The sequence below is a fragment of the Falco peregrinus genome, chromosome 12, assembly GCF_023634155.1.
Source record: "Falco peregrinus isolate bFalPer1 chromosome 12, bFalPer1.pri, whole genome shotgun sequence".
In the NCBI taxonomy this organism is placed as follows: Eukaryota; Metazoa; Chordata; class Aves; order Falconiformes; family Falconidae; genus Falco; species Falco peregrinus.
This window is the reverse complement of record NC_073732.1, coordinates 2650869-2663665: the sequence shown is the minus strand read 5'-3', so window position 1 is coordinate 2663665 and position 12797 is coordinate 2650869. Positions and strand designations below refer to the sequence as shown.

The following is a 12797-nucleotide window of genomic DNA, read 5'->3' as shown; positions in this document are numbered from 1 at the left end:
CCGTCTATTGTATGCTGATATGTCTCAAGCAGACATTGTTTTCCTCTGCATTGTGGTGTTCTTGCAGTGGTTCAGGTTTTAGACCCACGAGAGAGAAATCCTCACTTGTAAGGAAGTGCAAAAAATAACATGGATATCAGCAGTGGAGAAGCAGATGAGGCAACTTCCTTTCCCCTGCTTTCAGCTCCAGTTGCAATTTTGGCTTGACTGTCAGTCAAATACTAAAGAAGGCGTAGTAAACTTCGAGCCAACTTTATGGCGGTACAGAGCTGATGCTGCTGTCACTGTGGCTGCAGAATGTTGTGGTTCTAAATATGTTCACAAATCCTGAATTTAATGTTGGGGTGGAGACAATACAGCTTGCTTGAGCTCTTGCAGGAGGAACTGGGTTTGCCTGTTTCCTTGTACTGAGGTTGCGTTTCCATTTTGCTAACATCAGTGACACAGAAGGCACCTTCACTCCTAAGATTTTGTATAACTCGTGTAACTGAACTCAAAACCGAGAATGTCGTTCCCATGTTTGAAGAGGTGGCATGTCTGGAAGTCAGGAATTCTGTAACGTCTTCCGAGCACTGTCCAGCGTATGAGGTGACCTGCTGGGTTTCTTCTCTTAAATGATTTTGCTGTGCAGCAGATGGCTGCTGTGTTTCATTGCAGAGGTGGCTGTGTGCACACCCTGAGTGCCTATGGCCCGCCTGCCGAATTGGACAGACCTGAGTCAGTCTGCTCTCACTCTGGGTCCTGTTCCACCTGCTGGAACTGCTTTGGTGATGCCTGAGTAAGGTTTGACTCTGGTCACCAAAGGAAGGACCTGCTTCCCCAGTACAATCCTATGTGAATTTTCACAGCTCCTGTATTTCACCTGGAGGATTTAGATGCCTCTCTCCAGCTGGGATCCATTTACTGTGCTACCCATTATGTAAGCAGTCTCTACACCAGAGAGCTTGCATCTCATGTAGAGAAGTAGTTGGGGAGTGAATGAATTAAATTAGATTGTTGTCATAATTCCAGTAAAAAAACAGGTGAGAATGGAGAAGATGGAGCAAAAGGAACCAAGGGTCTTCTCTGCTCAGACCCCAGTCAGATAGTGTCTTGGTCTAAGATATGAGCGATCTAGACTGAAAACAGATCCCCAAGGGCTTTGCTTTTTTTTTTAACATGTTTCAGTTCTGTTCCACTGCAGTCGTGAGAAACGTAGTTCTGTTTTCAGAAACTGGAAGTGAGTCTTTGAAAATGGACTCTGACATTGGTCATAGTTCATTTTTAGTACTGCCGTGTTCTTACTGGTTTTTTTTCCTTGCATTCAATTATTTCAGGCCCTCTGGTTTCCCCTGCTGGAGGCTATGATGTCCCCACAGAAATTATCTGGTTCTTCACAGTGTCGATACTCCGAATGTAAGTATTTTGGCTTTTGTGACTGGAAATATTCATCAAAATCTTGTGTACTGTCTCTTCTCTACTGAATGAATAGAAGAAAACTGGTTTTGACTCAGTTTGTTAATGTTCTGCTCCTGCGGTAGATCCGAACTGCGGAGGCTGTAGCGCTGAGCTCAGGTGGGTGTTCGGTAGGCTGCAGCTTCAGTCAGGCAAGGGGCTTCCATTGAGCGTGGTCTCTTTGAAAAAGCCAAGGTGCACAGCGTGTGCAAAGGCTTTCTGGGTTGTAAGTAGGTTGCAGTCTGCACTTCGGGAACTTGAAGTGATAATACACTGTCGTCTTCCATGCCTAGCCTTTTTGTGTGCTTAGCCCTGCACCTATTGTATATTATATATCACCAGAACTCAAACACACCTGCTAAATTCTCTACTCCAGTTCTAGTACCCTGAATCTGTTGTGGGTGTCAGCAGCACATCTTGAAAAGACTCCCTTTATGGGTGACTTAAGACTAGTTAAAAAGGGGCTTAGATACTGTGGTCTTGGGGCAGAATAATGTCTTTTGGTCCGTTCCAGCCCTGTGCTCCACAGTGATTGTAGTTGTGCATGGTTAAGGATCACAGCGTATTACAAGTAAGTGTGGTGACTATCATTCCATCCATCCTCACTCTGTTTATTTCCTTCCACTGTTAGCTATAGCTGGACTCCTGGGGATGGTCTTGCAGAGATCAGTAACCCAAAACTAAAAATTGGCCCCCTCTTCCCTCGATTCATCTTTTCCTCTAAATTCAGAATGTCCTCTAGATTATCCGTTTTTGGGAGCTAATGCCTGCAGAAAAGTAATCATCTGAAGTGATACCAGCAACGATGACGGGATAATACATTTGGATCCTGCATAATTGTTTTGTTTTCATTCCTAATGTGCATGCTTCCCAGACTGCTCTAACTGGCTAATTATCCCCACAAAGAAGCTGAAGCGCTGGGTCCATGCATATCTGAATATTGGCTCTTTCTCTGGGAAATTTGGGATCTAGTAACAGGTGTCATGAAAAGGTTAATGCTAGGGACTTTTAGAGTCTGTGGGGCTATAATGTGGACAAGGCACCCAAATTGGTTTTTGGTAACAGTAGAAAAAGTGAATGACAATGCCGCGAAGTTAGTCTCAAAATATGAACATTTGCTGTAGGTAGGGTGTGGGAGGGGAATGGAGAGGCATCGTGATATCAAACTTTTAAATATACTTTCTGATACAAAAAGCTGTGTGTTCTTAGTGCAAAATGGGCAGAAGAAAAAAATAAAAGCCGTTTTCAAACTAGAAAACATGAACTGAAATAAAACTCTTGGTGTGTAAGTCCAATCTCTCTTTATTCCTTGAATCCTAATAAACTGCTGGTGGATTTTATGTTTGATATTTCAGCTTTGAAGAGTTTGACAATGCAAGTGCTGAACAACATGGCTGCATTTATCGCTCTTCCTTCAATCCTGCAGAGAATTCTACAGGTGAGTTTCTGAAAAGCAGCAGCTTTTACCAAGCTGTGCCACTCCATTATTGGGAAAAGCAGTTTTCAGGTCACTGCAGATCAAATTGGCTAATTGTCTGGTTCAAAGTACTTCAGTAAAAGTTCAGTTGGTGAGATGTAAGTTAGAAAAGCTGATAGAATGGTCTGGGAAACTTGAAGACACTTCAGAAGGCGTAGACCTGTGATAAGTTAATGGAGGTAATTTCTGCAAACCAAGTAGGGTATTATCTCAAAGGCTGCAATTACTTAGAACCGAAACTGAGAAGTTTTAGGGCAAAGCCACCGTGAACTTCTCAAAACTTGGAACTAGATTTGTTGAAAGCCATTTAGCTAAAGCTCTGGGGTGGACAGTTGTGAAAACACTAAAGGAAAGTTTGTAGGCTTTGAAGAAAGAGATCTGGGCCATTTTGATTGACAGTGCAACGTATTATTTTCAAGATGTTTGTGAGTGAGCAGCGAATGTTGTAGAAGAGCTGATTTCAAAACAGGATCTTGGGTTGAGTGATCACAAGAGGATATGATTTGTTAATTTGCAAAATAGACAAAAGATGAGGTTGGGATTTAATAGCAAACCTTTAGAAATGCAGGAAATGAATTAGAAAAATTGTCTGCATTGCAGAGTGGAATGATTGAAGGGTTGAGCAAGTGTTGAATTACTCTTCAGTGTTTCTATTCCAGATGAGAGATGAAAATGTAGAAAAGGGCTTACAGGCTTCCCAGGGTGAACATGCACCTCTAGCAACCTATTAGTTTGATCTTAATATTATGCATAATCTTGGATTTTTGGAAAAAAACGTGATTAATGACAGTGGTAGGTGTTGTAAAAGAGTGGATAGAAAGCATGATCAAATGAAATGTGGTTTTATCAAAGGTAGAAAGTGTCGGGCAAACTTAATGGCTCTTCAATAACTTATTTCGTCTGGTTTTAACCGGGGCATTAGAAATAGTTTCCTATTGGGCTTCGTTTGATGTTTAAAGTGGGCAGGAACTGATACAGCAGCTGTGAACGAATGAGCAGGGAGGTTGACAGGGAGGTTTTCCCAGGTTGTGTTGAGAATTACCAGAATGGGGTGAGAGGCACACCAGCCACCACTGTGAAGATAACACAGCTGGGAGGTATTATGGTGTGGAGGGAGACCTTGTTCTCCCTTGGGATGAATAGAGATTCTTGGTTGCAGTCTTCGGAGATTCCATGCTATTTCTGTTCTTACAGACTCTTTTAGTAGAAATAGAGAAAAACCCTTTTCTAGAGGCTGGCATTTGTGGCCTGGAGGCAGCAGATGAGTGAAGTGTATTTGTCAGTTGTACAGGGAAGTGCTTTGTGTGGTGGCACTATTACGTTGCAGAGGCTAATGGGATGCTTGCAGTGCATCAGATGGAGGACTTCTACTAGGGACAGAAATGTGCAAGGCATTATTTAAAGAAGCATGTGCAACTCTGGTCACTGGATTTGAAGGCAGAGGAAAATTGTTCCTGCTCATTCCATTTCCCTGGTCAGCCTTACAAATTCAGTCTGTAGAGATTTCAAAAGGCAGATGGTTTTGTACAACTAGAGCAAAAAATGGGGAGAGATGATGACGACTTAAAACGCATTCAAAGAGGATGGAACTCCAGGTAAAGAACATTGATATCAGAACTTCATAAAATAGGAGTAGTAATTGGTACCTTGTAGCTCAGAAACAGGTGTAGAGAAAATAGGGTTGCAAAACTCATTAGAGGATTCTACAGAAGGGATGGTGGTATTTGTTTACAGGATTTCTAAATAAGTTGACTTTGCCTCTTAACACTCATTCTTTCATAGATTTCATTCACTCACTCTCACATATTTGCTAATGCCACAGATGTATGGGAATGAGTGATCTGACCTGGATCATTTGTGGGCACTAGAGAGGGCGTCAGCCCCTCACTGCATCGCTGGGGTTCCTCTGACTGATGATGACAACTTAGGTTTGGACAGCTTAGGTATGTCCTTTAGAAGTTGCTGGCTGTTACAAGGTGGGTTTTGCCTCTGAATCTCACTTAAGCTTCTGTGAGTCATAGGCCAGGTTGCTGCACGTTTTGGTTCCTTGTTTGGAACTTTGGGTTGAAATACATATCTGTAGTCTGTTCTCCTGTTGGGCTAACAGAAAAATGGTCTGTGATATTCTGCAAACTTGCCATCCTTCTCACGTTAGGACATGGAGTTTTCCACTGATAACTTGTTCTGTGATGGGCGCTTATCAGTCTGCTGCCTTCCTTGCTTGACACCCTCCTCAGCTTTGCAGCTGGGAGCAGTGTCCTTTGTTACCAAGTCATTTAACACTTTGTTCTTGTGCTTAAAACCATGCATTTCCATTCGTACTGCCTTCACACCAGCCTTTATTTCTGGGTATCTGGGCTTGCATTGCTCTAGGTCAGTCTTGGTTGTGTGTTTGTAGCTGTGTTGTATTAAACTATTGCTTCAGGGCTTGTACCAGGTGCCTGTGGAAGGTTTTCTTTGGGTTTTATTTTGGTGCATAGCTTGGCCCTTGCAAGAACGTTGCTTTGAATTCAGCTGGGAAGATGATGATGGAAATGTCTGACTGTGTGGCCATGTCTTTGAGTGCCCAGCTCAGATGTTCAGGGGTCCTGAACCCTTGCCATGTTTGGGGTCAGGAGGCTTCCCCGTGTTAGACAGCAGGGACCACCAGAGTTTTTCCCTCCCTTTGTAGTGTGACCTGTCATCTGCTCCCTTGGATTACCTGGGAAAGCCATTTAAGTGCCCTATGGCGAAGAATCGCAACATGGCATGCATACATCGTATTTCCCCAGAACCTCTGTCTCAACAGCTCTTTCTCGGCAAGAAAGTTCTCTATTTTTTTAGCCCTGGGCGGGTATTCCTTTTGCAGAGCTCTGTAGTTGCTCTTTGAAGCCATATAAAATTCTAAACCCTGGTGCCAAACTTTTGCCTCCAAGCAGTATGTGGGGCCTCGTTCAAAATGTTAATGACGTGCTGCTCTAATTGTGACCATAAGTAAATTCTTAAACCAACTCCTCTGGGCCCTGGAGAGCTACAGCCTTTCCCAAGCCCTCCAAATATTTCTGTGAAACCCAGAATTATAAGCAGTGTTTGTCTAAAAATGCCCTCAAAACCTGTTCCAACAGAGGTCAAGTCTTGGTGGGAGAGCGTAGATGCACTGGAGCTGCAGGTCTGGAAGGTAGAACAGCTGCCCAGGAATTAACTGGGGGATTTTTTTGTAAGGTGGATGACAGCGATAAATGGAGGTAGATTATCTTGTCTTTTCTGAAAAGGAATTAGAGTATTCCAATTTTAGTGGACTGTTTTTCTTCCTCGTCTGGGCTTAACTGCTTACAGATGACACCTTATGCAAATGTTAACTTTGCAACCAAAATGCTTTGCTAAAGGGCACCTTGCAGAGGGCTGTGCCCAGGCTCCACAGCTTTCACAGAAAATAGGTAGGCTCCTGGCATCTGCCTATTACAGCATATTGATTCAACTCTATATAATTGAAGTCATATGAAATAACAATTGATATATTTATGTTCTTGCTCATCCTCAATGATGCTGTAAATAGGAAGTCTGAAATAACCGTGTTGAGGGGTACTAGAAGAACTCTCTTGAGCATGAAGAAAAATTCCATGTCATTAAGGATGTAAGTACTGTCTGAAGAGGGCTGAAAGGTTGCATGTTAATTCCCTTACAAAGCTATAATCCTTCATTAAATATTTTGTAAGTAGATGCAGCTGATGCCTCCTACAAAATGGAGAACTGGAGAAGCCAGAAATTTAAAATCTACCTGTAGGAACCCCAAACTGAGGAAAGGAGGAATCTTTGAAAACTGTTCCAGAGTGGAAGCAGAAAGATGCAAAAAGCCTTTGCCTGAATTTTTTCCATCCCTGCCTGGTTTTTTTTTCTTTCCAGTCCTGAAGGTCAACGCTGGGATTAGTTTTATGTACAATAGTTGCTCCACCCCCTTGCAGATGGGACAAGCCACAAGTGAATGCGTTTTCTGAGTTCATAGTGCATTTATTCACACAGTTCTGCAAGCGCTGTTAGCAAAGAACGTGCTATTTACTGGACCTGGGAAGAAATTAGAAATGGAGGAGACAGAACTGGCTGAAAGGCTGCATGAGCACCTTTGGCTTGCGTCTGGATACCTGCCAGCTTTTCCAGATGTTGGTAGAGGCACTGGGCAATGAGTTTGGCTTTGGCTTACCACGCTAAGCGTTGCCGTGTCCCCAGGGAAATACCAGCCTGGAAACAGTAGCTGTGATCTGTTCCTGGCAAGGTGCAGCTGACTTATTAGTGTGCCATCCCATACAGTATATTTGGAGCATGCATAAATTCCAAACTGAGACAAATTTTATAAGGTGGAATTACTGAAGCATATTCCTCCGAAAAAGTAATTGATCCCGCAAGGCTCTTGTGACTAAAGATTTGGGGGGGGGGTGTGTGTGTGTGTGAAACAGCACATTGGAAGAAAGCATTATAACTTCCTGCGGAAAAGTGAAATTACAGCTCTGGATTTCATGCTCAGGGCAGGTAGATGGCCCCAGCCCAGGCGTTGAAGCACTGGCTGCTGGCTGCCGGCAGGAAACGTGCATCAGCTGCACTGCTTGCACGTGGCTGCCAGGCTCGGTACAAGGCTTTGCTAGACCATATGCCTCCTCTTCGGAGAAGGGTCCACTCTCTTCCTACCTGTTGTTTAGAGATAATCAAGTGCAACTTCAGAAAAAATGAGCAACCGAAAGTTGGCTCTCAGACTCACGTTCCTTCTCTGCAAAGCTGTAGGTGGCTTTTCTATTCTTCTCTCTTCTTCGTATCTCCCCTTGCTCCTCTTTCTCTGTCCAGAGAAGAAACAAGTTGCTTTGAACATCTTTACATGCAGCTTGGGAAGTTTGAGTTGCTCATAAGTGGTTGCACCTGTATAGTTTGTGAGTTGCCTGGTTGAGTTTCCTTTGCCATATTCTTGAGTGCTTTAAAAGGAGAGTATCTGGTGGATACAAAAATAACTTGCTCTATGTTACGGATCACGTTCATGCTGCGTTCGAAGTCCTGAGTTCCCTGTTGCCCTCCATAATTCATATGGTGACTCAGTGTAGTGTACTTTCTATGCTGTTGCTTCTAAATTATGCATGGAGAAAGAAAACTTAAGTGTTGTTTGAGGCTGTACTGTTCACCTAGCAAAAAAGTAGCCTCTGCAGCATGATGAGCTCTTCCGTATATTCCAGATCTACAGCTGGTTGTGACTCAAGTGCTATTACTCAGTGCTGTTTTTATTTAGGCTTGAACGTTGGCGTTTCTGCCTGTCATACTTCTTCCTGAAGACTGTTGTTCAAAAATTGCCTGATGTGCATTCTATAGCTGTTCTGGTGATCTCTCTGGGTGTCTTGCAACGTAACTTCCATGCTGCTTCAGTTGTCTTTGTCAACTTGCTTTTTCACTCTTTATTCTCCTTTCTCTCCCTCACTTTCAGTCCCAGCATGGAATCAGCCTTGCTCCTACTCTTTCTTACTCATCTCATCCAGAGCCTGTTCATCCAGCTATTTCTGTTCCTGTTTCCACCATCTCCATCATTTTTCTACTCTCTAGGTTAGTTTCCTTTTCACGTCTCGCCAGTCTATTTTTGCCAGTGTCTTGCCCATTCTACCAGGCAGCTTTTCTCAGCTTCCCCCAGTATCCTCCCACCGCCTCCCAGCAGGTCAAATGCTTTTTTCCCAGGTCCAGTTCATTGACTGTCTGTCAGCCTTGGGGGTTTGTGTGTTACACAAAGGTGACTTCCCCTGATTCTCGTCTGAGGTGTTCCCGAATAGACTTGTGCTGGTTGCAGGCACGTCCGTGCCTTGCTGGTGCCCACTTGGCATGGGGAGGGCACAGCCTTGTGCTTCTGCACGTCAGACTGTCCGGGCCACCGGGAGAGAATGAGCCTGGGCTGCACGGTGTGGGTCACACCACTGCAGTAGCCAGTAGTAGATCCTACTGCTGACTGAACTCTTCCTTGCTTCCCGTTTACGTTAGACAGCTGAATCCCGGTTGGATAGGCAACAGCTTGCAGAACATCTTCTAGTGAAATACCGCGGCGTTGTCGTGCTGCTGCTGCAAAGATGCGTAGGAGGAAGCTGTGCTCCTGGCACACGCATGTTGGAAGTGGTGCCCTGGTGCATTTTGGCAGGGAAAGGCACCTCTGCAACTGCGTGGAGAGACCTCTCTGGGTCAGTTCTGCCCAGGCTGCCCTAGTGCTGGTGGCTGCGAGGAGCTGTTGGCAAGTTGTCACCGTGTCGGTGGTGGGGCAGAGGTATTTCCTGGCATGGTCCAGCGCGCCTGTGAGCAGGAGCCTGGTCTCTTGTGCAGCAGGCCTGGCGGGAGGGAAGGATGCTGCAGAAGTCTCTCCCCTCTTCCAGTGCTTTACCCATTTGCCTGTTTGAGGGGCTGTGCACTGTCACAGAGAGCAGCTCCCAGAGGGCTCCTTGCTAAGCTCACCCCAGCACGGGGGCGTGCACACTAGACCAGGGTTCTTGCCCTGCACTTGAGTGGTGCTTCAGAGGGCGCTGGGGTGGGTGTGGGGGAGAAGGGGATGTTTGGTTTGGAGCCAGCCTAAGGAAGCTGGTTGAGATGCACCAACGCGATGAGTTGTACCACAACCCTTTGCTTGTGCTGCTGGGACATGGAAATGAAGCCGCTCAGGGCATGTAGAAATCATCCCTGCAGCAACAGAAGATCCCCAGGCCCCTGCTCCCTAGATGATGTTCGTCATCGGGGATGTGACATCAGGCTTGCCCGGGACTCCTGCGTACTGCGCAGGGTTGCTCAGGACTCCTGCATACTGCTGTGCAACTGCACGGCCCGCTGGATCTGGCTGCTTTCAACCTGCTGCTGAGGGGGTGTGGAATGAACTTGGGGGCGACCTGTGGATGCTCAGAGACCGAGTGAATTGTCCTCTGACCTGGGCAGCAGCACCCTGGCAGGATGGGGCCTGGAGCCCTGCAGGCAGCCCTGGAGCTGGCTGCCAGCAGACACCCATAGCGGTCAGTGTCAATCCGGAGTCGGAACTTCTGTTTGCAATGCCAATCTGGAAGAAAAAATAATAATAATTTTAAAAAAGCAAGCCAGAATGGTCATATCTTGTGGTTCAGCTGCAGTTTTAATTTCTTCATACAGGATCCAGTTTATGGAAAAGGGAAACTTGGAGAAATTCAAGGACTTGTTCTGGGAATGCTGGACACTTTTAACTATGAACAGGTAAGTTGCACGCATTTCTGTTCTGCCCACTGGTGTATACACGGACTGCTTTTATAGCTGTCTTGCCTACTACTCTCTCTCGTTTGCCATTTCTCCCTGCAGGGCAAAGTAGATGGGCATGCAAGGGATTTATATCTTTGTGACTGGGGGAGGGGAATGAATCTGTATTGCTCACAGACAGATTGCAAGTGAAGGGCCTGACAGGTACGTGGTGAACACCTCTGTAGTTCAGTTTTATGTTAAATGTGCTGGAAGGATAAACATCTGCTTTTTCTCCGACTCATCCTGCAGTTTGAGATTCAAAGGCACAAAACCTGTATGTTTTAAATAAGCTTTTTAAATTAGGCTGTTTTGCCTCTTCCCAGTGGTAATGCTGCACTTCCTTTGTCACCGGGTGAGATTGCACCTTTATCTCACTCCTGCCTTGCCCTGTCCAGTCTCACATCCCAGGCAGTCTCCAAACTTAAAAACCTCTTTTTTTTCCCCCAAACTGAATGCACAGTCTTCCTCCAAACTCACCCTCCCTTGTTCTGCCTACCACATGGCTGGCACTACCGTTCTAGCCACTGCTCAGGCCTCCGTGCAGCAGCAGCCAATTTAAAAATAAAACGGGGAGTAGCTTTACTGTAGAGGGCTGAACATAAAGAGCCGTTATCTCTGTTTAGTTCTTGATAAAGGTCTGCTCTGAGCAGCACAGCTCCTCTGTCATTGCCTGGCAGTTGTGGATGCTGTCTGTACCAGACATCTGGACTAGGCCAGATGTGAACCACTGGTGCAGGCTCTGCAGCCTTTTGTGAGTTGGTGCTACAGAGCAACTTTTGTGAGTTGGACCAGAGCACCTACGCCTGATAGCTGTTGTTGCTGAAAGAAGCACCGATGGCTAAAAACTGAGGGTATTTTGCTTTCTTCAGCAATGGAAATCTCAGTTGGGAAGAACTAGCTAATAAGATGTTTGGGGGTTTTTTTGTATTTTAATTGTGATAGTGCATTTGGGCTTTGATTTTTATCAGTATGTTTCTCCTAAAATGGGGCATGTAAGCAGTAGATTACCAGATAGAGAGGGGGGAAAAAAGGGAGGTCTGGTATGGAAGATAACAAAATGAGCCTACTGTGTCTCTCTTAATGCTCTTTGGCAAAAATCAATAAAGGGTTTATCTACTTAAGAGTGAAAAGGTATTGCCTCCATTAACATGCGATGAAAGGATAAGTATTTTGAGGGCAGCGGCTAGAAAACATATAAAGAGAAGCAATTTTGTTGGGTTGATTTTGCTCTTAGTAATCTGCTAAGCTGCTTGTTATGAAGAATTGATCAGAATGGAGTTTGCGGTCTGGAGATGACAAGATGACCCAGTTATTTTGTATATTGTCTTCCACACAGACCCTTCTAGAGACAACTACAAATCTTTTAAACCATGATCTCCACTGGTCCCTGTGTCACCTAAGAGCTTCTGTCACTAGAGGGCTTACCCCAAAGCAGGATTACTGCTGCATTTGTCTACAGCAGTACAAAAGAAGGCAAGAAACTGCTGATGAAATCATTGTTTTCAGGTAAAGTTAAGAGGTATGGTCACAGCTGGGATCACGTTACTAGTTTTAAAAGGGGGGGGGGAAAGGGGAGGGGGGGGGGGAAGCTACTGGTCTTTGACTTGCACAAATAATCATGTGTATTCATGTGAGCATGTACCCCTGCTCCCTTGCATTGTAAAGGGGCTGGCTAATCAACTCCATCAGAGCCAGCCTTCTTCGCATGCAGCCAGCTCTGTCTCTGCTGGAAAGAATTGCCTTACGCTTCTGTGAGAGCTGTTCAGTAAGCTGTCAGCTTATCTGTCATCTCTCCCAGCAGTGCAGTTTGTGCAATTACAGCACCCTGGGTTCATTCACCGGTATTCGTACATCTCGGATCTACTGCAGCCCTGACTGCACACTCTGTTGGCGCCTCCGATATTCCTCTCTGTGACCAGGTGGCTGTAAAATAAGACAAAATTATTATTACCTTAATATTACGATCTGTAGCTGTATCAGTAAATGGGCATCTGCTCTTCTTTTTGCAAGTCTAGAACTACTACAAGAGGGTGTGGAGGTACAAAGGGAGTGTGTACGCTGCCGCTCTGTCTTTATGGAGAAGCAGCCTTGTTTTCTGCTGACCAGCAATTTCCCCTCCGATGCATAGAGCTGTCAGGCTGCGTTACCCTGCTCTCTCGCACCTAGCAGAACTCTTCTCTTCACAGCTGTGGCCACTTGTACCATTCGCTGTGTCTGCTGAGTAAAGAGTGTGGGACGGTAACTAAAGGCCTGATGAGGTGGATGTGCTATAAATGCAACTCGAGTAACAAGGCAGGAAAACTGAGTGAGAACTTCTCGGAGCTAAAAAAAGGAAGTGGAACAGCCTTGGCACAGGTAAGGTTTGTGAGGTGGTTTATCTTCAGGTAAACTTCAAGCGGTGCTTACGGCGGACTTCACGCCTTTGTGCTCCTGTCTTTGCTTCCAGACAAGCCCATGATCGGTAACTGTCAAACAGTATCAGCAGCTAACTAGTCACGGTTATGAACGTCATCTTGTTTTGGCGTGGGTATAAAGAGCTGTGAAGGTAATGGTGATGTTCATCTAGAAGGTCTGGGAGGTGCTAGCCAGCGTGAGGGTGAGCTGCGTCCTTGCAGCTGGTTGTCTACTGGGTGGATCCGCTGCT

The 12797-nt window shown here is 45.4% G+C and overlaps 1 protein-coding gene across 3 annotated transcripts in view; it reads left to right on the top strand.

Moving 5' to 3' along the window:
* Window positions 1-12797, top strand: part of VPS8 (VPS8 subunit of CORVET complex) — an 85478-nt gene that overhangs the window by 60121 nt on the left and 12560 nt on the right. For all 3 annotated transcript variants that reach the window (XR_008749316.1, XM_055816726.1, XM_055816725.1), the window contains exons 39-43: window positions 1317-1395; window positions 2790-2872; window positions 10031-10111; window positions 11490-11659; window positions 12340-12508. Coding sequence is in view for 2 of the 3 variants with exons in the window: in XM_055816726.1 (XP_055672701.1) it covers window positions 1317-1395; window positions 2790-2872; window positions 10031-10111; window positions 11490-11659; window positions 12340-12508 (582 nt within the window). In the remaining variant the exon portion in view is untranslated. The remainder of the gene's footprint in view (window positions 1-1316; window positions 1396-2789; window positions 2873-10030; window positions 10112-11489; window positions 11660-12339; window positions 12509-12797) is intronic.